At 45.8% G+C, this 27,383-nt stretch overlaps 1 protein-coding gene across 1 annotated transcript in view; it reads right to left on the bottom strand.

The window, feature by feature from the left end:
• Window positions 1-25,212, bottom strand: part of LOC138662907 (ras-related protein Rab-3C) — a 265,256-nt gene extending 240,044 nt beyond the window's left edge. Inside the window, exon 1 of the mRNA XM_069748910.1 lies at window positions 24,870-25,212. Within this exon, the coding sequence (XP_069605011.1) occupies window positions 24,870-24,893 (24 nt within the window). The 5' untranslated portion in view covers window positions 24,894-25,212. The remainder of the gene's footprint in view (window positions 1-24,869) is intronic.
• Between the last annotated feature and the right edge of the window lie 2,171 nt (window positions 25,213-27,383).

Here is a 27,383-nt window from a genome sequence, read left to right on the forward strand (position 1 = left end):
ATGACATTTGTATAGCAAAGACAAGAGAGATATCTGAGCAGACCAGAAATGCTATTATCGCCAATCACAAGCAATGTTAAGGGTGCAGGAAATCTCTGAAGATTCTGAGCATCATAGCTTCAACAATTAAAAAAATTTGCCACAAGTAGAACAGTTAAGAGCCTTCCAGGACATGTTGGAAAAAGGAGAATTGACCCTACGAATATATGGCAAGTAAACCACATACAACATCTAAAACACTTCAGTCTGGGCTGGAGACATCTGGAGTGATGGTCAACACCATACGTAGTAAATTGAGCAAAACAGGGCTCTATGAGCGCAGGACAAGAAAAGGACCCAATGCTTAAAAATAAAAATATAAAAGAGTGATTATTATACCTATAAACTATCAATAGAATAGATCAATAATATCAGATTGGTGGAGATCCACCACCAGTACCCCCACCATCAGCTCCCCGAATATACACAGTGCATGCAGCCAGAAAAGCACAGCTCAGAACACTGTGCACTGGCTGCTCTTGGGCACCGTATCTACGCAGGAACTGCTAAAAGCTGATTGTGAGGGTGTCGGGAGTTGTATCCCTACCAAGCTGATATTAAATGGAACTTGTCACATGAAAATAACGCTATCTACCTGCAGAAATGGGGTTAATCAGTGGCTGTAACCACGCTCACGGTACTGACTGACAGCCGGCAGTAAAGCTAAGGTTGCTGTCAGTCAGAGTGCAGGCATATTCACAGTCGCCGCGCTGTATACTGAACCCGCATCGGTGCCACTCTTATGACTGAATGCTGAACACTGCTGGGAGGTATGTCAGTTAATTTCCTCCTGGCAGCGGGACTCTAAGCACAGACATCGGAAAGTTCAGATATTATTAACCTGTAGATTAACCGCAAATCCTTGGTCATCAATAATGTAGTCATGGACAATCACTTAAGTGCTCCTTGGTGCTTTTTTAAATGTAATTTATTACCCTACACCATTTGTACCATAGATATAAACCTTGGTCAGGGTCCCATAACTTTAAATGACAAGAACTCTAGATCTCTCATTCATATAAATAACATATTTGTTCAGAAATCAATACGGATTGCAGTCAATTATAATGTACAAAAAAATACAATTGATGGAACCCAATGAGAAATAATCAGGATCGCATGCATCACATCCAAAATTTCATGTGTATTTATATATCCTGGAATAGTGTTGACTTTGATAAGAGACATGTGCCGTAATATCGGTTGACTTGTACATTGATAATTATACAGATACTCAAGAAGGAAAACATAGCTTGTTGGAGATACCACGCTACCAGTAAAGCACTATATTATGCAAGTGCTGAAAAACGTACCGTAAATGTGTAATATGATTTTATTATGTGCTGAATTGGGAAAGATGAAGATAAGAAAATGTAAACCATAAGCCAGAACAAGTATTGACAAAGAGATGGAGGGGACTATGTTACAACACCCAAGGGGGTAAGATAATGATACTGTTTCCAACATGTAAAAATACCGTACTTCGACCATGTTCAAATTAGTGCAATAGGAGTTAGTGACAGAGGCGTCTCCCCATCCCGTAAACTGTTTGCACTCCCCGAGTCCCTTAAATTAGTCCAGTATTTTAATTTAAGTAAAATATTGATGTACCGTAATTGTGTTTTCACTTTGACCTCACAGTTTTGGTTTGTTTTTTTTTTACAAAAAACAAGTTATACTTAGTAATATTTTTTGTTCCATTTTTAAGTAACATTTTTTCATCTATTCCTAAGCCTAATACTAGACCTAAATCTAGCTCCCAGTCTAATTCTATTCTTAATCCTAACACTAGACCTAAGCCTAACTCTATCCGTAAGCCTAACCGTATTCCTTAGTCTAACTCCAAGCCTAACCCTATACCTAGATCAAATCCTAAGCCTAATCATATTCCTAAACCTAACTCAATCTATAGCCCTAACTTTAGATAGAGGTAGAAAACACCGGATTACGTACCGGTAATGCTCTTTTATAGAGCCACGACAGCACCCACTGAGAGAGGGGATCCGCCCCTAGGAACAGGAAACCCTACGGAGAGATAAAAGGGGCGGTCCCCCTCGCTCCCACAGTTTGGGTTACAGAGATTGCGAGGAACCGCCCACCAGTTTTAGTAGACAATTCTTTATCATCATTCATTATAATTTAACTATGTATAAGTACAAGAATCCACCACCCTTAACAGTGCTCATATGTACACTAATATATGTAAATGGGAGGGAAGTAAAGGGGTGCTGTCGTGGCTCTATAAAAAAGCATTACCGGTACGTAATCCGGTGTTTTCTCTTCGCCACGACAGCACCCACTGAGAGACTTTCAGAGATAGTTATTTGGGGGGGGATTATCGTATTAAGGACTGATCTACCGAAACACAAGTCAGTGGAGGCAGATAGATCTAATCTATAGTGACTATAGAAGGTAGAAGGAGAGGACCAGGTTGCGGCCTTACATATGAGTTCTATAGGAACCTCTGCTCGTTCAGCCCAGGATGATGCTATCGCCCGGGTGGAATGTGCCTTCACAGTCTCAGGTGGATTCTCCCCTTTAGATGAATAGGCCAGGTATATCGCCTCCCGAATCCATCGGGATAGTGTGCCTTTTGTAACACCAGATCCTTTCCTTTGACCCTGGAAGGAAACAAAGAGAGCCCTGCTCTTCCTCCAGGCGCTAGTCCTATCCAGATAAGTTATTATAGCCCTTCTCACATCTAAAGTATGGTACTTCTCTTCTTCCTGGTCTGTAGGATTATTATAGAAAGAAGGAAGAAGGATCTCTTGAGATCTATGGAATTTTGTACACATTTTAGGTAGGTAGGAAGGGTCTGTTTTCAGGACAATTCTATCATGAAATATTGACATAAAGGGAGGATCTACTGATAGCGCCTGTATGTCACCTACTCTTCTTGCCGATACTAACGCGACAAGAAGAACGGTCTTAAGTGAAATATATTTAATGTGAGCTAAGTCTAGAGGCTCAAATGGATGACTTGTTAAGGCTTCCAGGACCAAATTAATATCCCAAGGAGGAATCTGCGGAATCTGAACTGGCTCTGATCTCTGGCAAGCTGAAATAAATCTAGCTATCCATCTATTACCCGCAACATTGTGACTATACAAGGCCCCTAGAGCAGAAACTTGTACTTTCAGAGTATTAACTGAAAGACCTAGGTCACGTCCTTTTTGAAGAAATTCTAGAATAGTGGAGACGGGAATTTCACTAGATAACGCCGATGGATAGAGATTTAGAAATTTCTTCCACACTCTCACATATATGTCAGTAGTGGATCTTTTTCTACTTGTTAACAAGGTATTAATTACACTATCGGAGAAGCCTCTTAGTTTTAACAGCTGCCTCTCAAATTCCAGGCTGTCAACCTTAGTCCCTTCACATGAGGGTGGTTGAAGGGCCCCTGGGAAAGAAGATCCTGATCCTCCGGGAGGATCCACGGATCCGAGATGGACATGGCTCTGAGCAGGGAAAACCATGGTCTTTTTGGCCAAAATGGGGCAATCAGGATTATATTTGCCCTGTCCTCCCTTATCCTCCTGATTACTGTTGGTAGAAGAATCAGAGGAGGAAAAGCGTATGCTTTCTGAACTGTCCAAGGAGTCTGAAGGGCATCGAGAATGTCAGGATTGTCGGCCCGGAACATTGAAGCGAATCTTTTTAGTTGTCGGTTTTGTCTTGTGGCGAAGAGATCTATCTCGGGTGTACCCCATTTCATGGTTATCATTTTGAAAATTTGATGATTTAGGACCCACTCTCCTTGGTGGAGTATGACGACTGAGGAAGTCTGCTCTTGAGTTGTCCACTCCTCTGACATGCAGCGCTGACAGGGACAGAAGATGTTCTTCGGCTATGGTTAGAATGTCTTCGGTTATAGACATGAGCGTTCCTGATCTTGTTCCTCCTTGATGATTGATATAGGCGACTGAGGTCATGTTGTCGGACAGAATTCTGGTATGTGTCCCGTGTAGCTGCGGAAGGAATTCACATAGAGCATGATAGATAGCTTTTAGCTCTCTTATATTAGAAGAGTCGTCTGACTCCGTGACTGACCATAATCCTTGGACTAAATGGTCTTTTAAATGTGCGCCCCAGCCAGTAGGACTGGCATCAGTATATATTATATTTGAGGGTTTAACTACCCAGGGGACTCCACTGACCAGGTTTTTTGGATCTAGCCACCATATCAGAGATTGGATTACATTAGAAAGGGAAATTTTAATATTTAAATGACCATGAGATTTTTCTTCTTCATGTAAAATTGCATACTGTAAATGCCTCGAGTGAAATTGGGCCCATGGAACCGCTGAAATACATGACGTGAAGGAGCCAAGAAGGGACATGCCTTCTCTAAAAGAAATTAGGGGTTTATCTATTACTGACTGAACTTTATTCCTGACCGTTATCTGTTTATTTTCCGGAAGGAAACATTTCTGGCTTGTAGAATCTAATATAATCCCTAGGAAAATTTGCCGAGTTGTTGGGATAAGTCTAGATTTTTCCCAGTTTATTATCCAACCCAATCCTGGTTCTTAAACTCCTTCCTTTTATTAAATGCGGGCTTTCGGAAGGCTCTCCTATAAAATGGAACGTAATTATTACTATTTGGAAAGCCTTTCTTCCTTTCCCCTGCTTTAGTTAAGATCTCATCCAGTTTGGTACCAAACAGGTACTCACCCTGACATGGAAGGCTGCATAACTTAGACTTGGTCTGAGGGTCACCTTTCCAGCCCTGAAGCCATAGGGCCCTACGTGCTGCATTGGTTAATCCTGCCGACTTGGCTGCCAGGCATATAGAGTCGGCAGATGAGTCCGCTAGAAAGGCTGTGGCACCTCTAATTAGGGGTATAGAGGACAATAATTTCTCGCGAGAGAGACCTCCTTTCAGCCCTTCTTCCAAGTCACTCAGCCAAACAAGCATGGATCTTGCGGTGCATGTGGCTGAGATTGCCGGTTTAAAGGCCCCTGCCGAAGTCTCCCATGCTCTTTTAAGGAGCGAATCGGCTTTGCGATCTAGAGGATCTTGTAACGAGCCTGAATCCTCTACAGGCAGTAAGGATTTCTTTGATGTAGACGCCACAGCTGCGTCTACTTTTGGGGCTTTTGACCATGTTGTGAATTCTTCATCATTAAAGGGGTAGCGTCTCTTTGAGGATGGTGGTAACCCCCTCTGCCCCTGGCTTTCCCACTCTTTTTTGATCAGACTTTTTACTGCCGTTATTACCGGAAAAGAGGGTCTCTTCTTTTCGGATAGGCCAGCAAACATAATGTCTTGCTGTGTTTTAGGGACTTTAAAATCTTCTATGCCCATGGTATTGCAAACTGATCTCACCAGATTGTCAATGCTATCTGTGGGGAAGCACGTATCCTGATCCTCATCTGAGGATATCTCCTGCTGCGATCTATCTGAGTTTGCTTCCTCTAACTCAGACGGCTGATCGGATACAGGTGAAACGTATCCTCTTTTCTCCTTAATACGTGGCTCTCTGTCAACGCTTTGTAGGGCTCGTAATTCTTCCCTAATCATGGCCCTTATATCCTGATTTAACTGAGGCTTCCTCACGTAACGTTGATTTTATACATGAATCACATAGCCTTTTAGCGTAACTATCCGGAAGGGGCTGGATACATAACGCACACTGCTTGTGTTTCGCTTTTTCCTTCCTTTTTGCCTATTATAAAGGGAGAGGGACAATAATCAGACTAGTGGGGTAGATGCACACTCACCCAGAAGCTGACCGATCAGGTACCGGCTGAGGAGGACACACAGATGCAGGTGGCTTCCTTTTGGACGATCCGCTCTGCCTAGAGCGGCTGCTGCTGCTGGCATGGCTGCGAGGGGTGACGGTGGTAACCTCTAGAGAAGGTACCGCAGGCTCTCTTGCAGAATCCATTCTGGACGCCGGGATGCAACGCCGGCGTCCTTTTCACATGGGGCCGCCATGTTCTTCCTGTTGAACCCGGAAGTGCTAACCACTTCCGGGTCGCGGCCATATTGGATACTCCGGCGCTGTTACCGGCTTCAGCGCCGGCTCACTCCTCCACACCCCGGAAGCTTACCAGCACTTCCGGGGGCATACACTGGGCTCCACACCGCACAGGCGTCCGCCGAGGACGGCGCGACGCTACCACCTGGTGCTTGCCCCGCAGACCGCCGGACATCTGCCGCGAACCGGCCCCCACGACCCGGTCTCGCGACGTCTGCCAGCAGAGGGGGGAAAACTGAATCAGCACTCCCGACGCTGCATCCAGTCCTGGAGCCCTTGCCGTCCTCACAGGTAAACTGCGCAAGCGGCGTCCAGGCTGGGAATCCTCTTCTCCGTGGATCTTCCCGTAGAAACAGGAAACCAAACTGTGGGAGCGAGGGGGACCGCCCCTTTTATCTCTCCGTAGGGTTTCCTGTTCCTAGGGGCGGATCCCCTCTCTCAGTGGGTGCTGTCGTGGCGAAGAGAAAACTGTAACACTACCACAGCAACTCTTAGTAATGCATGAAGACAGTATTTGCACTGCACTTTATTCCTTCATTAGCTGCTATTCTTCTGTCCTCTTGTTTGCTGCTTATGCCAAGTACAACAGGTGAGACTAATTTGTCATCGGCTGTTGCACTCTGCAACATTATGTAGAGCTTTGGTCACTGCCTATGCAGAGCACAGTCAACTACATCTCACCTAATATGCTCTGTATAAGCAGCTCCAGGTGGGCATTTACTGTGCCGCTCAAAGGAGAAATGGTTCCTGTAGGTGTTGATCACTTGATAGTGGAGGCAGTGTGGGAAATGTGGAGGTCTGGCATAATTTTACATCCCTATAGACTTTTGAAACTGCCCCCCTGGCCAACCTCCACGCAGGACTGGTTTTAGACAATCTGTGGCCCTGGGCAAAAATTATATGTGGGCCCCAAATGCCAACATATTGCACCATCACACAAACATTTATGTGCATTTATACAAGCTGATTTCAGACAGTTAGACGTGTGCAATTAACAATGTTCAAGTCATACAGCGTTTGTTTACCCGTTTACTACACCGGCTGACAAGTACAATTATGACAGAACAATCTCCAATAGATTCTTCTGTCACCATACAATATCAAATATTTTGAAGCACATTTCCTGTTTATACTGGGTGATTTGCTGCTGAGAACAATCATTTTTGTTCCAGAATGAACATCACTCTGTATGTCACATACACACACTCAGGGTCGACGTTAGGGGCAGGCAGACCAGGCAGCTGCCTAGGGACCATGCTCCTCCAGAGGCCCCCAGCTGACCCAGTGGCATGCCGCTAATAGCGGCACACCACGCAGCTGCTGAGGGGCCTTGCGCCTCCCCCAAATCGCTGATTCAACTTATAGGCATCACAGATGCTGATACAGTTAGAAGGATTGATGGATGAAAGAGCGTCAGCTGACGCTCCCTCTCCAATCACTCCCCCTCTACTTGTGACTCAGCAGTCGCGCGATTATGTCACTTCATCATGCGCCACACTGTGCCAACAGTGGAGCCAATGAGACCAGAGTAGAACCTGAGGCAGAGCGGGGAACAAGGAGCAGGGGTGAGTATTGTGCAAGTGTGTGTGTATGCATTATTGTGTGTGTGTATACAGTATATGCGTTATTGTGTGTGTGAGAGAATGCGGGTGCTCTATTATACTGTGTGTGTGTGTGTGTGTGTGTGTGTGTGTGTGTGTGTGTGTGTGTGTGTGTGCGCGCGCGTGTGTGTCTGCACTCTACTGGGTGTTGGGGGAGCTGCACTACACTGTGTGTTGGGGGAGTTTCACTGTACTGTGTGTTGGGGTGCTGCAATGTACTGTGTTGGGGAGCTGCACTATACTGTATGTGAGGGAAGCTGCACTGTACTGTGTGTTGGGGGTGCTGCACTGTAAGGTGTGTTGGGGGGCTGCAGTATAATGTGTGATGGGGGAGCTACACTATACTATGTGTTGGGGGAGCTGCACTATACTGTGTGTTGGGGGAGCCGCACTGTACTGTGTGTTTGGAGGGGAGCTGCATTATACTGTGTGTTGGGGAGCTCCATTATACTGTGTGTTGGGGGGAGCTTCACTATACTGTGTTGGAGGGGAACTGCACTATACTGTGTGTTGGAGAAGCTGCATTATACTGTGTGTGGAGGGGGATGCACTATACTGTGTGTGGAGTGGGGCTGAACTACATTGTGTTGGAGGGGGGCTGCATTATACTGTGTGTGGAGGGGGCTGCATTATACTGTGTGCAGTATAAATATATGTGAAATATATATATTTCAAGTATATGTGAAATATATCGTGTGTGTGGAGTGGGGCTGAATTATACTGTGTGTTGAAACGGGGCTGCATTATACTGTGTGTGGAGTGAGGCTGAATTACACTGTGTGTGGAGGGGGCTGCGCTATATTGTGTGTGTGTGGGGAGATGCACTATACTGTGAGTGGACTCTAGGTTCAGCACCTGTTCACACTGAGTCTATGTTTGGATGTGCAGGTCAGGTTTTTGAAACATGTAATATATTGCACAGCCCACGTAGTATATTGCCCAGTCACGTAGTATATTGCCCAGCTACGTACTATATTGCCCAGTGACGTAGTATATCGCCCAGCCACGTAGTATATTGCCCAGCCACATAGTATATTGCCCAGCCACATAGTATATTGCCCAGTCACTGTCATGTCGGACGCTATTAACACTAGGGCGTCCGACAGACAGAGGTAATTCTGCATTCGTCCACTATGCGCTCAGTGGCGCCGGCTAGATTTTATCTAGGTTGTCCGGGGTTAATCTAGCTGGTACTCGGATTGGAGGCTGGGTCACGCCCACGGCCTTTAAATAGTTCTGAACTTTGCGCGTCGCCGATTATAGCTTGTGTCTTGTGCCTGGTGATCTCGGTTCGGAGTGGTGGTCTTGGAGTGAAAATATCATATCTGGTGGTGTATGATCCTTTGTCATATTTTTCCTTCCTATATTTGTGTTTGTTTTGCCCTGTGCACATTATAGTGTTTTCCTGAGTGTGTTTGCGGTGTGGTGCGTTTTTGGTTTTCCCTGTCTGTGCTTTCTGTACGGGTTGGTGTGAGGAATTATCACTGGGTGGAGGGTGGAGGTTTCAGATTAGTACTGAAACAGGAGTCAGGGTCAGGCCTGGCGGCCCAGACAAGCACACCATCAGTGTAATCTCTGGGAGAGGAACAGACAGGGTTTCCCTAGTCTGAGGGATATCGCAGGGGCCTGGGTTATTAGCTTTAGCCTACCTAGGCTCCACGTGACAGTCACGTAGTATATTGCCCAGTGACGTAGTATATTGCCCAGTGACGTAGTATATTGCCCAGCCACATAGTATATTGCACAGCAACGTACTATATTGCCCAGCCACGTACTATATTGCCCAGCTACATAGTATATTGCCCAGCCACATAGTATATTGCCCTGCCACGTAGTATATTGCCCAGTTACGTAGTATATTGCCCAGTCAAGTAGTAGTATATTGCCCAGCCACGTAGTATATTGCACAGCGATGTAGTATACAGCACAGAGCCACGTAGTATACAGCAGACATGTAGTATACTGCCCAGTCACGTAGTATATTGGCCAGTCACGTAGTATATTGCCCAGCCACGTATGTAACAGGTTAAAAAAGACTTAAAATAAAAAATAAACATATACTCACCTTCCGAGGGCCCCTTGTTGTCCTGGCGCCTGTGTGCGGTGCACGCGGCAGCCTCCGGTCCCAGGGTTGATATGAGCGCAGGACCTGTGATGATGTCGCGGTCACATGACCGTGACGTCATGGCAGGTCCTTCTCGCATAGCATCCTTGGCACCGGAACCTGCCGCTTGCACTGCCGAGAACAGGGCGCGACGTCGGAGGGTGAGAATAACGTTTTTTTTTTAATTATTATTATTTGTAACATTAGATCTTTTTACTATTGATGCTGCATACGCAACATCAATAGTAAAAAGTTGGTCACACAGGGTTAATAGCTGCGTTAATAGAGTGCATTACACCACGGTCCATTAACGCTGGCATTAACCCTGTGTGAGGGCTGACTGGAGGGGAGTATGGAGCGGGCACTGACTGTGGGGAGGAAGGAGCGGCCATTTTGCCGGTGGATTGTGCCCGTCGCTTATTGGTCGTGGCAATGGTCGTGGGCGTTTTGCCATGACCAATTAGCGACTTGGATTTCCATGACAGACAGAGGCCGCGACCAATAAATATCCATGACAGACAGAAGGACAGACAGAAAGACGGAAGTGACCCTTAGACAATTATATAGTAGACTAGATTGTTGCCCGATTCTAACGCATCGGGTATTCTAGAATATGCATGTCCCCGTAGTATATGGACAATGACGATTCCAGAATTCACGGCAGACTGTGCCCATCGCTGATTGGTCGAGGCAACCTTTATGACATCATCGTCGCCATGGCAACCATTATGACATCTACGTCGATACTGTGCCTGTCGCTGATTGGTAGAGGCGAATTCGCGGCAGACTGTGCCCGTCGCTGATTGGTCGAGGCAACCTTTATGACATCATCATCGCCATGCTGTGCCCGTCGCTGATTGAATCAGAGACCCGGGATTTCCAGGACAGACAGACAGACAGACAGAAAAACCCTTAGACAATTATATATATATATAGATACGTGACACATTTACACTGCCGTGTACACCCACTATGTGTTATACATACACTGCATTTTACAAACACATAATGCATGTCACTCACTCAAGATAGGATGTATAAAAAGAGAGATAAAATCCCTGTATTAGGCTGCCGTCACACTAGCAGTATTTGGTCAGTATTTTCCATCAGTATTTGTAAGCCAAAACCAGGAGTGGGTGATAAATACAGAAGTGGTGCATATGTTTCTATTATACTTTTCCTCTATTTGTTCCACTCCTGGTTTTGGCTTACGAATACTGATGTAAAATACTGACCAAATACTGCTAGTGTGACAGCAGCCTTATCCCTTTATAAATCACTGGTGAGTAGTGTTGAGCGATACCGTCCGATACTGGAAAGTATCGGTATCGGATAGTATCGGCCGATACCCGAAAAGTATCGGATATCGCCGATACCGATATCCGATACCAATACAAGTCAATGGGACACCAAGTATCGGAAGGTATCCTGATGGTTCCCAGGGTCTGAAGGAGAGGAAACTCTCCTTCAGGCCCTGGGATCCATATTAATGTGTAAAATAAAGAATTAAAATAAAAAATATTGATATGCTCACCTCTCCGGCGGCCCCTGGACATCACGCTGGTAACCGGCCGGCTTCTTTGTTTAAAATGAGCGCCTTTAGGACCTGCGAATGACGTCGCGGATTCTGATTGGTCGCGTGCCGCCCATGTGACCGCCACGCGACCAATCAGAAGCCGCGACGTCATTCGCAGGTCCTCAATTCCTAGAATTAGGAGTTTAGTGAATGAGAAGGACGTCGCGGCTTCTGATTGGTCGCGTGGCGGTCACATGGGCGGCACGCGACCAATCAGAATCCTCGACGTCATTCGCAGGTCCTAAAGGCGCTCATTTTAAACAAAGAAGCCGGCCGGTTACCAGCGTGATGTCCAGGGGCCGCCGGAGAGGTGAGCATATCAATATTTTTTATTTTAATTCTTTATTTTACACATTCCTATGGATCTGATACCGATACCCGATACCACAAAAGTATCGGATCTCGGTATCGGAATTCCGATACTTGCGGTATCGGAATGCTCAACACTACTGGTGAGGCCACATCTAGAATATGGGATCCAGTTTTGGTTTCCACATTTTAAAAAGGATATTCAGAAGTTAGAATCAGTTCAACTAGATTATTACAAGGGGTGGAAGGCCTCTCATATGATGATAGGTTGGAAAAGTTGGGCTTGTTTAGCATTGAAAAAAGACATTTCACAGATCTCATTTACACGTATAAATACAGGTGCTTCTCACAAAATTAGAATATCATAAAAAAGTTAATTTATTTAAGATCTTCAATACAAAAAGTGAAACTCATTGTATAGAGTCATTACAAACAGTGATCTACTTCAAGTGTTTATTTCTGGTAATGTTGATGACTTTGGCTTACAGTCAATGAAAACCCAAAAGTCATTATCTCACTAAATTAGAATACTTTATAACACCAGGGCAGCTCAGTGGTCAGCACTGCAGTGCTGGGGTCCTGGGTTCAACTCCCACTAAGGACGACATCTGCAAGGAGTTTGTATGTTCTCCCCGTGTTTGCATGGGTTTCCTCCCACACTGCAATGACATACTAATAGGGAACTGTGAGTTGGGAGAGTGCCAATAATGTTTGTAAAGCGCTGTGGAATAATTGGTGCTATATACTGTAAATGAATAAAATAAATAAACAAAAAATAAATACCAGATTGAAAAATTATTTTAAAATCCGAAATGTTAGCCTACTGAAATGTATGCTCAGTAAATGCACTCAATACTTGGTTGAGGCTACTCATTTAAAGATTTTTCTAAATTTTCATGACTATGAAAATTGTACATTCACACTGAAGGCATCAAAACTATGAATTAACACATGTGGAATTATATACTTAACAAAAAAGTGTAAAACAACTGAAATTATGTCTTATATTCTAGGTTCTTCAAAGTAGCCACCTTTTGCTTTGATGACTGCTTTGAACACTCTTGGCATTTTCCTGATCAGCTTCAAGAGGTAGTCACCGGGAATGGTCTTCCAACAATCTTGAAGGAGTTCCCAGAGATGCTTAGCACTTGTTGGCCCTTTTGCCTTCACTCTGTGGTCCAGCTCACCTCAAACAATCTCGATTGGGTTCAGGTCTGGTGACTGTGGAGGCCAGGTCATCTGGCGTAGCACCCCATCACTCTCATACTTGGTCAAATAGCCCTTACACAGGCTGGAGGTGTGTTTGGGGTCATTGTCCTGTTGAAAAATAAATGATGGTCCAACTAAACGGAAACCGGATGGAATAGCATGCTCTGCAAGATGCTGTGGTAGCCATGCTGGTTCAGTATGCCTTCAATTTTGAATAAATCCCCAACTGTGTCACCAGCAAAGCACCCCCACACCATCACACTTCCTCCTCCATGCTTCACGGTGGGAACCAGGCACGTAGAGTCCATCCGTTCACCTTTTCTGCGTCGCACAAAGACACGGTGGTTGGAACCAAAGATCTCAAATTTGGACTCATCAGACCAAAGCACAGATTTCCACTGGTCTAATTTCCATTCCTTGTGTAATTTAGCCCAAACAAGTCTCTTCTGCTTGTTGCCTGTCCTTAGCAGTGGTTTCCTAGCAGCTACTTTACCATGAAGGCCTGCTGCACAAAGTCTCCTCTTAACAGTTGTTGTAGAGATGTGTCTGCTGCTAGAACTCTGTGTGGCATTGACCTGGCATCTAATCTGAGCTGCTGTTAACCTGTGATTTCTGAGGCTGGTGACTCGGATAAACTTATCCTCAGAAGCAGAGGTTACTCTTGGTCTTCCTTTCCTGGGGCGGTCCTCATGTGAGCCAGTTTCTTTGTAGCGCTTGATGGTTTTGGCCACTGCACTTGGGGACACTTTCAAAGTTTGCCCACTCTTTCCGACTGACTGACCTTCATTTCTTAAAGTAATGATGGCCACTTGTATTTCTTTACTTAAAATTTGTATTATGGCAAGAAAAAAGCAGCTAACAGTCTATTCAGTAGGACTATCAGCTGTGTATCCACCAAACTTCTGCACAACACAACTGATAGTCCCAACACCATTTATAAGGCAAGAAATCCCACTTATTAAACTTGACAGGGCACTCCTGTGAAGTGAAAACTATTCCCGATGACTACCTCTTGAAGCTCATCAAAAGAATGCCAAGAGTGTGCAAATCAGTCATCAAAAAAAAAAAAAGGTGGCTACTTTGAAGAACCTAGAATATAAGACATAATTTCAGTTGTTTCACACTTTTTTGTTAAGTATATAATTCCACATGTGTTAATTCATAGTTTTGATGCCTTCAGTGTGAATGTACAATTAGTGTCCAAACTTTTGGTCTGTACTGTGTATATATATATATATATATATATATATATATAGCACCACTTTTTATTTTTCTCTTTTCGTTTTTTTGCTGACATTGGAATAAAGAGTCTTTTTTGTGTTTTCAGCTTTTTCACTAAGGGCGATTTGTGGATATTTGGTTTACTTACATGCTGCAAGGAGCCTGGAAGAATTTTGTGTCCTGTGGGTTAGTTATATTTTTACAATTACAGTAATATATGCATTACTGGTACTGATTCATATTAACATTTATTTACCATCAAGGCAAGTTACAGCCGGTTTTCCTTACTGATCCTTGGTCTGACTACTGGTACTGACAATTTGTTGGTACATTGTGGCCCCACATTTAGGTTCTTTACAGTGGTGTCCTTTTCTTTACAGAGTTCATTAGGGGCAGTGAAGGCTAGCCATCGTTGAGCAGAGGCGCCACTTCACCTTTAGGGTGCCAACCACCGCGGCAAGGCAGGGAGACCAAGAGGCCAATACCAAGGCCGGTAAGCCACTTTTCACTCCTTTCGTGTTCCTCCCTGTGTGGTTTACAAGCCCCCCCATTATTAATAAAGTTGTTGTATATAGTAGGTGGGTCTTTTCTTGTTTTGTTTTTTTCAATTTTTTCAGACCTGCAAAGGTTCACTGTTTCTTTTTTTTTTTTTTTTTTACTCCTGGAACACTTACCAATCCGAAGATTGGGGAATGTTAGAATGTAGACTGTAGATGATAGCCAAGTGCAAATGTGTGACTATCTCCAGTAGTCCTGTAGATAATGAATTGAGTGTGGCCTCACATACATACCCACCACTTAATTGTAACAGGGCATTTTAGAGCCCTGTTGTCAGGATTGGTGGTGGTCCCAGCAGGTGGACCCCTAGTGATCAGCAAAGTATCACACATCCTGTTCATAGTTAAAGTTATAGTCCTTTAAGGAGATCCAGCTACAACAATTTGACAGAAGTGTAAAATGTGGACTTTTGGTAATTTTAGGGAAAAACACTCTGTATACGTGAACTGCATTTAGTAGTTAGTAAGACTACTGAGAATCGAGTCTTAGAAAAGTAACTGAGATTTTCCACATAAATTAAAACATTATTCAAAGTGACATTTAGATATTAATTAAAAATACCATGTTTAGGAGAAGATGATACTGAAGAAGTTGAGAACCTGGAAATTACTGTCACCGGGATTTCAAACATGCTAATCAAGAAAATCTGCATAATTAGAAGACGTCTTCTAATTTCCAATGGAATATATTAATAGCAGCCATCTGAAAACAAGTCCCTGAAGAAAGGGGGCTGCTGCAGAAGGGAGACCTTTTAGAGTAGCGGCGGTGAACCTATGGCATGCGTGCCAGAGGGGGAATGCAGAGCCCTCCCGGTGGGCACGCGTGCCTTCTCCTCAGGACTAGTGCTACCATCACTCTTCTCAGTCCCCTCGCCATCTCCCTCATCACTAGCACTGTGGCCACTCTCCTCTTCACCCATGTCATCCCATCAGGTCACGCATCCTCCCATCAGTCTGTGTGCAGGCTGAGGAGAGTGGCAGCGCTAGTGTCCACAGGTAGGATTGTGATATATGAAGAGACCAGATCAGTGCTCAACAGGCAGAAGTGAGTAGTTACCGTATATACTCGTGTATAAGCTGAGTTTTTCAGCCCATTTTTTTGTGCTGAAAACTCCCCCCTCAGCTTATACACAAGTCATTGTCCCAGAAGACGGCGGTGAGGAGCAGCGTGTCACAGGAGGCAGGAGCCGGCGGCTACAGCTAAAGCCTGTGCCTGCTGCTGAAGAGAAATGAATATTCACTGCCAGTGCAGTGAATATTCATTTCTCTTATAGCGTGCAGTGTCAGCCACAGCAGCCAGCTATCACGGGTGCCCTCTCATAAAGGTAATGAATATTCACCTCTCTCCACTCCCATAGGCGTGAAGAGAGGTGAATATTCATTACCTTAATGACCGGGGACACGTGATCGCTCGGCCGCAGATGCTGCTGGTACAGTAACAAGATGCTGCAAGGGTGCGCAGGGAAGGTAAGTAGGATTTTTCTTAATGCTTTTCTCATGGTAGCCATGCATGCAAGGATAGAGATGAGGAGCCATGCATACAAGAATGGGGATGAGGAACCATGCATAGAAGGATGGGGATAAGGAGCCATGCATACATGGATGGGGATAAGGAGCTATGCATACAAGGATGGGGATGAGGAGCCATGAATACAAGGATGGGGATGAGGAGCCATGAATACAAGGATGGGGAAGAGGAGCCATGCATACAAGGATGGGGATGAGAAGCCATGCATGGAAGGATGGGGATAAGGAGCCATGCATACAAGGATGGGGATGAGGAGCCATACGTACAAGGATGGGGATAAAGAGACATGCATACAAGGATGGGGATAAGGAGCCATGCATACAAGGATGGGAATAAGGAGCCATGCATGGAAGGATGGGGATAAGGAGCCATGCATTCAAGGATGGGGATAAGGAGCCATGCATACAAGAATAGAGATAAGAAGCCAAGCAGACAAGTATGGGGATAATAAGTCATGCAGACAAGAATGGGTATGAGGAACCATGCAGACCAGAATAGGGATTAGGGGACAATGCATACCTGGCTTATACTCGCATCAATACTTTTTCCCAGTTTTTCGTGGCAAAACTAGGTGCCTCGGCTTATACTCGGGTCAGCTTATACACGAGTATATATTTTTGGTTTTTTTTAATGTAAGGCAATTATACTGTATGGAGCACTATGTGGGCACATTATACAGTATGGAGCATCGTGTGGGGCCATTATACAGTATGGAGCATTATGTGAGGCCATTATACACTATGGAGAACCATGTGGGGCCATTTTATAGTATGGAGCATCGTGTGGGGCCCATTACACTTTATGCAGGACTATGTGGGGGCCATTACACTGTATGGAGGACTATGTGGAGCCATTATACTTTAATGAGATCTATGTGGAGCCATTGTACTGTATGGAGGACTTTATTTGCCCATTATACTGTATGGAGGGCTGTGTGGGGATTGTAGCTGGAGAATCATACTGTGATGGGGTCACCATTCTTTGTTGGGCAAACTAAGGGAGGTACAGTAGGGTCATCATACTATGCATGTGGAGGAGTTCACTATGGGGATATAATACCGTGTGTGGGAGCACTTTTGTTAGCATCATACTTTATCTGTTTTATTCAAGGTTTTTTTGTCCTTTGTTATTACATATTTAAAGTAGGCCATTAGGCCATATATTTTTTTTACTGCCGTTACATAACATATTATATTATTCCACTATAATTCTAAAAGTTAATCGTTTTATTTGATAAGGAAAAACTTTCTCAATTGTAGACATTTTTTTAACAAATATCAAGGTTGGCCCACGACTTTGTCAAAGCTTTTAACTTTGGCCCTCTGTGTATTTGAATTTGATGTCCCTGCCTTAAAGGGTTTGTTCTCATCATGATAAAGGGTTACAATTGCAAACAGGTTGTAAAAACAAACAACTTTGCAATATAACTTTTGATTAAAAATCATCTCCATTCTCAAGAACAGACCTTCACTACAATTGGTGGCTGGTATCTTAGGCTTGGAGTGCAGCGCTTACAAGCTCTTTGATATTGACTCTATAGCGTGCTAATGTACGAGTTGTCTTTCTAATCTGAAACCTCAGTATTCAGGGCATTGCAGTTTGGGCACTCGGTCTCTAAAAGGTTCGGCATCACTGATCTATTCTAGTGTAACCTGCCACTCTGTGATTTTACTGTACGCGGCACATGAATTGCCGGCTTTTATTCTATCTATTATATATGTGTGTGTGTTCTGATGAATATTTCCTTAGAAAATGATGTGTAAATTGCACTACGTAAAAGCTCTTGTTAAAATCGCATTACAATCGGATAGCAATCGCACTGTATTCGGATGTAAATCAGATGCTAGATGTGAAAAAAAAAAAAAAAAATCGCACTGTACTCGTATTACACTCGTGCTGCGACTCTCGGCAGGGAGACTTGGACCGATTTTTCATACGTTTAGTGTGACTCCGGCCTTAGGCACTAAAATCCAACAGTCGGATGCTTTTTTTCCCCTGACATCAGAGAAGAATTGGGACAACACCATACATGAGATGGTTGTCTGCACCCGCTCAAATCGAGTTTTGCCGACATTCATCTATTGTGTATGGGTAACATAATAATAAATAAAATATTATCACACCGACTAATTTAGAGTACTTACAGGTGTGCAGGTCACAAATTCTTCCAGACCTTGGGGTCTGATGGGTCCTATTGGGATCCAAACCCAAGACCTCAGGCAATGACATCTACAGTATAAGAAGATTTGGGCCATGGCTGAAACCTTGAGTAGAACTCCGCTGGGGTTTCTGACCCTGGAAGACAGCATGTTTATCGCTAGGGAAGCTGCATGGCATTATCCCCCGAGGAGCACACATGAGGAGATGACCACATCTCCACATTGATTAGTTTGACCTTTTTGAGAAAGGAAAGTTCTGGATTGCCTGCGGACTGTGAAGAAACTGCGCTTTTCAGTTAACACTGTATTTTGGAGGTGATGCAGGGATGGGCCCTGTATGTGCTATGTGTGTGGCTAGGACAGAATATAAGAAGGCACACAGATCACTGGTTGTTGGACTTTTAATCCTCTACCACATTTTTCTTTCCTTATATTCTTGTCCCATAAAGAGAACCTGTCACGAGATTCATGCTGCCTTAACCAAAGCGGGCATGAATTAGAGCCTGGCTGCGTAATCGCTGTTAGGTATGCTTTTCTCCGAGAAGACATAGTTTGGAAAGTCAATCAGGGAGAGTAAGAGGAGACAAGACTAACCAGGTACTGCCTCCGGGCGGCTTCTCCCTGCCTTGCTCCAGTTGACTGACAGGTCTCTCCCCGTGTACATACATGGAAGAGCCCTAGTAGTCACCTGGAGCAAGGCAGCGAGAAAGTGGCCAGCAACCACACTGGACTAGCCACATCTATCCCTACAGTGCATGTCTTCAAACTATGTCTTCTCTGAAACTCCTCGGCGTTTCAGAGTAAAGACACCTGTCTGCAATCGTACAGCCCGGCACGGATTCATCCTACTTATAATAAACTCTTAAAGATTTAGTTGTCCTTGGTAGCCCAACAAACCAGCAGATTCGACAGGGCCTAGAAGATAAGATGGCAGCAGCATATTAATATACAGTGACATTTCAGGGGGGCACTGCATACTTTGCATTGATGTGCGATAATTCATTTTTTTGTGATCTTTGCAGTTTATACTATAGTGACAGCCATTTCATGTTTTTAATGCAGACACATGGAGAGATTGTCAGTAAAATCAGAGCACCTTGGCGTCTTTGCTACAGTCTACCAGCTCCTGACTTTTTGCCAATTTCTTGACAACTGGTTGATTGCAATCTTGTCTTCTTTTGCTTGCTCGTTTTATATGAACTACTTGATTCTTCCTGACAGGCCTGAATGATCTATGCCCGGTTTCCCTGCTGTAAGTTACGGCTACGTATCACTGAAGATCTCATGGTAGTCCGGAAGAGAGTGACATAGGAGTCGTACTTTATAATGATCCGATGACGACATACCATGATAAAGTGAAGCTGCCATATACATATATAAAAAACCGGATTGTACTATTGCAATTACAAATAACCTAGGCGCCATACAAACATTTCTTACCACGCAGTGAAGGGGAGTTTGGCATTTGCCACATATGTATGGTGACACAGTTGGTGCAGGGGCTTCATAAACATAGTCTGGCTCTATATCTTTATATGTTTAATGTAATAATATTATTTTGTTACCAGCAGTCCTACTGTATATATTAAGTACAGTTGTGTGAGTTGAGAACATCAGCTACATCTATATGAAATTGCTGGACATCCCATTCCAAAACCATTGACGGTAATATGGAGTTTTACCCCTACTGCAAGCATTAAAGGATCATTCTCATGCTTCACAGTTATCCTCTATCCACATAATAGGAGATAACTGCCTGATTGGTGGGGGGTCCATCCGCTGAAACCACCACCGATCCCGAGAACCTGGGCTCTGAAGAGCCCCACATGGATGGAGCAAGGGCGGATCATGTGCAGCGCTGCTCCATTCATTCTTATTGGACTGCTGGAGATAGCTAAATGCAGCGCTCAGCTGGTCTTTGGCACTGCCATAAAAATGAATGGAGCTGCTGTGCACATGACTGACCACCACTCCATCCACATGACTGTTTTTGGGATTGGTGGGGGTCCCAACAGTCGGAGTCCCAGTCATTAGGAAACAATGGATAAGGTATAACTATAAACCTTGAGAATACCCCTTGTAAACCTTTAGTCCACTTAGTGTCAGTGGGAATTTGTGCCCATTCAATCAAAACATTTGTGAGGTCAGATACTGATACTGGACAAGAAGTCTGACAATCCACTTTACAAGTATTTCCAAGGATGCTTGATGGAGTTGCAGTCAGTCCCCTGAGTACTGCAGTTACTTGAGTTCCTCCACATTATATCTGTCAAACTATATTGTTTCCATCTCAAAAACTGATGACAAATGCCATAAAGTTTAAAACTGTGAAAAACTTTGTTGAATGTCCATCACCAGAAATAAAGGTCCTAGCCTTAGCCCACAAAACTGCCCAATATGTTATCCCTTCTCCACCAAATGTTATTGTGGGCACTGTGCATTCTGGTAGATGGCATCCATCAAACCCAGATCTACACAATAGATCATTTGTTTAACACCTAGCTCTCCCGAGTCCCCCATACACTTGGCTTCTCTATAAGACCACTGGAAATCTGACATGCTCCTCTCTCCTGACATGACCTGTTCGGGAACAGTTGGGAAGTCTCCATACACATTAAGAACCTACCTGCTGATATTGGTGGGTTACAGTGACTTTAGTCTAATGCATAAGGAGGCCATAAAAATGCACTCCCACTATTCCGGCATCCAGGGTGACATGCTCTATACCAGTGTTCCCCAAGTCCGGTCCTCAAGAGCCACCAACAGGTCATGTTTTCAGGATGTCCTTAGTATTGCACAGGTGATAATTGCATCACCTGGACAAGCAAGCATTCAATGACCTGTGCAATACTAAGGAAATCCTCAAAACATGACCTGTTGGTGGCTCTTGAGGACCGGAGTTGGGGAACACTGCTCTATACCATCCACTGCCGATGCCTGGAAATGCACATGGTAATGGTGAGTGTCCCACAGCTCGACTGTGGAAATCCATTTCACTGCAATGCACAGCGTGGAGCTCTGTGGTGAGTGGTGCCATAGAGGATGAAGATGTTTGCAAGTCATATGCTTTCCCGGAGTAGATCTAGAAGGTTCTAGTCTAGGATCATGACACTTTAAAGCTAAGCTCATACAAATTATATATATTTTTTTTTTTTTCCAGAAAAAATAATTGTATTATCATCGGTATGGTATCTATATATCATTCGCTTTCGCATCGGCAGTGAATAAGATTTATAGCACCAAGTACAGTTTCCTATGTTAATAATTACAATGTATCGGTAACAATCAGATACTACTGTATATGGATGATTCGTACGGGATCAGATTTTTTTTTTTTCGGCACCCGTAGAATTAAAAAGGTGAGCCTCATCCACAGATACAGAAGACACTGGTGCATGCTGCAATTTTGCCAGTGAATGTTCAGTCTCTGTAAAAAAAGAAACAAAACCTGTCATCTGAATAACATTGGTCTGAGCGCTGCTCGTGTGATGTCTGTTTTTACACGGACAGTGCTCCGACCTAAAGTACGATCGTGTGAACAGAAGGTCAAGACGGCAGAGCTCTTTTGTACCACTGATATCAATACAAATGTTCGTCTAAGGCCACGTTCACACGTTCAGTATTCGGTCAGTATTTTACCTCAGTATCTGTAAGCCAAAACCAGGAGATGAACAATCAGAGGGAAGGTACGAAACACGTCACCACTTCTGCATTTATCACCCACTCCTGGTTTTGGCTTACATATACTGAGGTAAAATACTGACCAAATACTGCTAGTGTGAAGCTGGCCTAAGAAGATCACATGGCAGTGTGATTGATTTTTACTCATCTGTTCTCAATAGTTGTAAGCAAAACACCTGAAGTGAATAATTAGGAGGGAGGGTTCACTTATTTTTGGCATGCATGACACATGATAGATAATTTGGCATTCAGCTTGCTTTCTTGACAGGCCACTGTAGAAGGTTAAGCTTTGGCTGATAGTCTGCAGCCGCAGCTGTATCTCCCCGCACTGCTCCCACTGATAACACAACATGGACTCCCATAGGACTCAATGACTTTGACAGGGTACAGCAACAGACATTACCACGGAAAGTACAAGGCGGACAAGAAATCACATCTTTTCATATTTGAGGAAGGATTTGACATTGAGATATACAAGACCATATAGATATTATGGGCAACACCAAACATATGCATTGTCTAAAGACTGTAATGAGCAGCTCAATATGGAGGACCTGGCCTGTCCTTGTATTACACAGGAGCCCACAGATTTAAAAGAAAGGGGAATGGCGTAATGTTTATTTTCCCCTGTGGTGGCGCTGTAGAGAAATGTAAGATTTGCTGTTTGACTCCCCAGTGGATTACAGCTGATCACTGGGGGTCTGGGTTTTGGGATTCTTCTAAGAGGAGGGGATTCAGCGGTCCATTGTGAAGGTTAGGAAAATGGAAAGAATACAATAGTGGGTATATGTAATCACGCCATCATTTTTAGCTTTAAGTTCTCAGATAGATAATAGATACCAGCATGGTCATCAGACGATTCACCAACCAGACTCCAGCTACAGTTGGTCATCGTGGACGGGGAGTTGGAGAGAGGCCTCACTTTTCTATATAATGTAGATCATCTCATAGAATTGTTAAAATAGTGTAAAAATTAACTCAACAATGAACACAAGACGCCATTTCTGCCCCTGTAGAGGGAAATGCTGGAGATCACTTCATCACTCATTAATCTCTGGTAATAATACACCTTGTGGATCCCAAATCCATCCCTTGTACACTGATACAGCCATTATGTAGATATTTCGGACCTGTCACTTCATCTGCCTGGTAAGTAAAATGTCTTTGTGTAATTGTGTTCTTATACATGGCAGTATAGACTGGTGTATTTCCAAGACTGTATACAATGCTGATAGATAATAGGTAGATAATGGATGATATTGATCCTAGGACAGTCTCTGCATAGTTATACAGTAACTACATAAAATATCATACAAGGGCACAACTTGCCTGGTGAACTCGTGCATAAGTCATAACATAGTTCATTTAGCAATCACAGACAAAAGCAAAATGTACAGATAGCAGAGCCTGATCACTGAATGCTTCTGTGTACCATGGCAGGAACCAGAAAGCTGCACAACAAACTCGGCACTGCTACATCTCTAACGGGAATCCGGTTGTTGTCTCCAGCTTTAGTATAGCAGACAATGACAAACCTTAGCCGGTGTACGCTGCGGAGTAAATTCTTTAAAACCTGGGACATACTTGTAGCTGTTCACCACATTTTTCAGAACTACTGTAAATACTAATGTGTGCATTCCTGATTAATGTAGTATTGTGCACATCGCCTGAATGCAGTGTGTAATATTGTGCACATCACCTGACTGCAGTGTGTAGTATTGTTCATACCGCCTGATTGCAGTGTGTAGTATTGTGCACATCGCCTGACTGCAGTGTGTAATATTGTGCACAGCACATGATTGCAGTGTGTAGTATGGTGCTCATCACCTGATTGCAGTGTGTGGTATTGTGCACAGCATCTGATTGCAGTGTGTGGTATTGTGCACAGCATCTGATTGCAGTGTGTGGTATTGTGCACAGCATCTGATTGCAGTGTGTGGTATTGTGCACAGCACCTGATTGCAGTGTGTGGTATGGTGCTCATCACCTGATTGCAGTGTGTGGTATTGTGCACAGCACCTGATTGCAGTGTGTGGTATTGTGCACAGCACCTGATTGCAGTGTGTGGTATTGTGCACAGCACCTGATTGCAGTGTGTGGTATTGTGCACAGCACCTGATTGCAGTGTGTGGTATTGTGCACAGCACCTGATTGCAGTGTGTGGTATTTTGCACAGCACCTGATTGCAGTGTGTGGTATTGTGCACAGCACCTGATTGCAGTGTGTGGTATTGTGCACAGCACCTGATTGCAGTGTGTGGTATTGTGCACAGCACCTGATTGCAGTGTGTGGTATTGTGCACAGCACCTGATTGCAGTGTGTGGTATTGTGCACAGCACCTGATTGCAGTGTGTGGTATTGTGCACAGCACCTGATTGCAGTGTGTGGTATTGTGCACAGCACCTGATTGCAGTGTGTGGTATTGTGCACAGCACCTGATTGCAGTGTGTGGTATTGTGCACAGCACCTGATTGCAGTGTGTGGTATTGTGCACAGCACCTGATTGCAGTGTGTGGTATTGTGCACAGCACCTGATTGCAGTGTGTGGTATTGTGCACAGCATCTGATTGCAGTGTGTGGTATTGTGCACAGCACCTGATTGCAGTGTGTGGTATTGTGCACAGCATCTGATTGCAGTGTGTGGTATTGTGCACAGCACCTGATTGCAGTGTGTGGTATTGTGCACAGCACCTGATTGCAGTGTGTGGTATTGTGCACAGCACCTGATTGCAGTGTGTGGTATTGTGCACAGCACCTGATTGCAGTGTGTGGTATTGTGCACAGCACCTGATTGTAGCCTCTGTGTTTGCTCGGTGCAGTCTTGCAGTCCCACTTGCAGCACATGTGGGGTTAATGTGCCGTGTGAGGAGTGCACCGGCGCTGCTTTGTCTCACTCACCTGCATGGGAGCTTCGTGTCTCATTCTGCCCGATTCTCCCTTTCCTTTCTCTAAAGTCTGATCCAATTGGAGAAACGTCCCTCGTCCTCTGCGGCCAGCTCCCGGCTCTACACACTGAGCTCCCGGCTCTGCACACTGAGCTCCCGGCTCTGCACACTGAGCTCCCGGCTCTGCACACTGAGCTCCCGGCTCTGCACACTGAGCTCCCGGCTCTGCACACTGAGCTCCCGGCTCTGCACACTGAGCTCCCGGCTCTGCACACTGAGCTCCCGGCTTCCTGGAGGATCAGCACCAGGAGCTGTCCACTGCCTTCATCTACTCCTCGCCTGTCAGCGCACCCTTCTGGTTCTTGTAGTCCTGGAGCCTCCTGCCTCCCCTAATGCATCACTGTGACATATGCTGGGATAGAAACTACACCTCCCACAATGCAGCAGTGCACAGCGTCCATCTGGCAGCCTTTCTCCTCTGGAAAAGTGAAAGATGCAGTTGCCCCTTTAAGGCTCGTGCGCTCAGGCTGTGCAGGGAGTGAGGATGATGATGGTTATGGCCATTGTGCTTGGCATGCAATGCATAGACCAGAGGTACCTACCTTCCCGTACAGCTCCATGTGGCTGGCTGCAGGCGGGGTGCACACTGTGGGTGGGAAGGGGCTGCTCAGCAGCTGGATAGGACACAGGGCTGGGTGCTGTGCCCAGGGCAGGGCTCTCCTAGGTCATTACCTCTGTCCTCAGCAGCACAGACCAGCATCAGGGCATCAGCTGGATAGGACACAGGGCTGGGTGCTGGGCACAGGGCAGGGCTCTGCTAGGTCATTACCTCTGTCCTCAGCAGCACAGACCAGCATCAGGGCATCAGCTGGAGAGGACACAGGGCTGGGTGCTGTGCCCAGGGCAGGGCTCTACTAGGTCATTACCTCTGTCCTCAGCAGCACAGACCAGCATCAGGGCATCAGCTGGAGAGGACACAGGGCTGGGTGCTGTGCCCAGGGCAGGGCTCTACTAGGTCATTACCTCTGTCCTCAGCAGCACAGACCAGCATCAGGGCATCAGCTGGAGAGGACACAGGGCTGGGTGCTGTGCCCAGGGCAGGGCTCTCCTAGGTCATTACCTCTGTCCTCAGCAGCACAGACCAGCATCAGGGCATCAGCTGGAGAGGACACAGGGCTGGGTGCTGTGCCCAGGGCAGGGCTCTCCTAGGTCATTACCTCTGTCCTCAGCAGCACAGACCAGCATCAGGGCATCCGCAGCTGTAGAGGACACAGGGCTGGGTGCTGTGCCCAGGGCAGGGCTCTGCTAGGTCATTACCTCTGTCCTCAGCAGCACAGACCAGCATCAGGGCATCAGCTGGAGAGGACACAGGGCTGGGTGCTGGGCACAGGGCAGGGCTCTCCTAGGTCATTACCTCTGTCCTCAGCAGCACAGACCAGCATCAGGGCATCCGCAGCTGGAGAGGACACAGGGCTGGGTGCTGTGCCCAGGGCAGGGCTCTACTAGGTCATTACCTCTGTCCTCAGCAGCACAGACCAGCATCAGCTGGAGAGGACACAGGGCTGGGTGCTGTGCCCAGGGCAGGGCTCTACTAGGTCATTACCTCTGTCCTCAGCAGCACAGACCAGCATCAGCTGGAGAGGACACAGGGCTGGGTGCTGTGCCCAGGGCAGGGCTCTACTAGGTCATTTCCTCTGTCCTCAGCAGCACAGACCAGCATCAGGGCATCAGCTGGAGAGGACACAGGGCTGGGTGCTGTGCCCAGGGCAGGGCTCTACTAGGTCATTACCTCTGTCCTCAGCAGCACAGACCAGCATCAGGGCATCAGCTAGAGAGGACACAGGGCTGGGTGCTGTGCCCAGGGCAGGGCTCTCCTAGGTCATTACCTCTGTCCTCAGCAGCACAGACCAGCATCAGGGCATCAGCTGGAGAGGACACAGGGCTGGGTGCTGTGCCCAGGGCAGGGCTCTCCTAGGTCATTACCTCTGTCCTCAGCAGCACAGACCAGCATCAGGGCATCCGCAGCTGTAGAGGACACAGGGCTGGGTGCTGTGCCCAGGGCAGGGCTCTGCTAGGTCATTACCTCTGTCCTCAGCAGCACAGACCAGCATCAGGGCATCAGCTGGAGAGGACACAGGGCTGGGTGCTGGGCACAGGGCAGGGCTCTCCTAGGTCATTACCTCTGTCCTCAGCAGCACAGACCAGCATCAGGGCATCCGCAGCTGGAGAGGACACAGGGCTGGGTGCTGTGCCCAGGGCAGGGCTCTACTAGGTCATTACCTCTGTCCTCAGCAGCACAGACCAGCATCAGCTGGAGAGGACACAGGGCTGGGTGCTGTGCCCAGGGCAGGGCTCTACTAGGTCATTACCTCTGTCCTCAGCAGCACAGACCAGCATCAGCTGGAGAGGACACAGGGCTGGGTGCTGTGCCCAGGGCAGGGCTCTACTAGGTCATTTCCTCTGTCCTCAGCAGCACAGACCAGCATCAGGGCATCAGCTGGAGAGGACACAGGGCTGGGTGCTGTGC

Source organism: Ranitomeya imitator, chromosome 1 (assembly GCF_032444005.1).
Source record: "Ranitomeya imitator isolate aRanImi1 chromosome 1, aRanImi1.pri, whole genome shotgun sequence".
Lineage (NCBI taxonomy): Eukaryota > Metazoa > Chordata > Amphibia > Anura > Dendrobatidae > Ranitomeya > Ranitomeya imitator.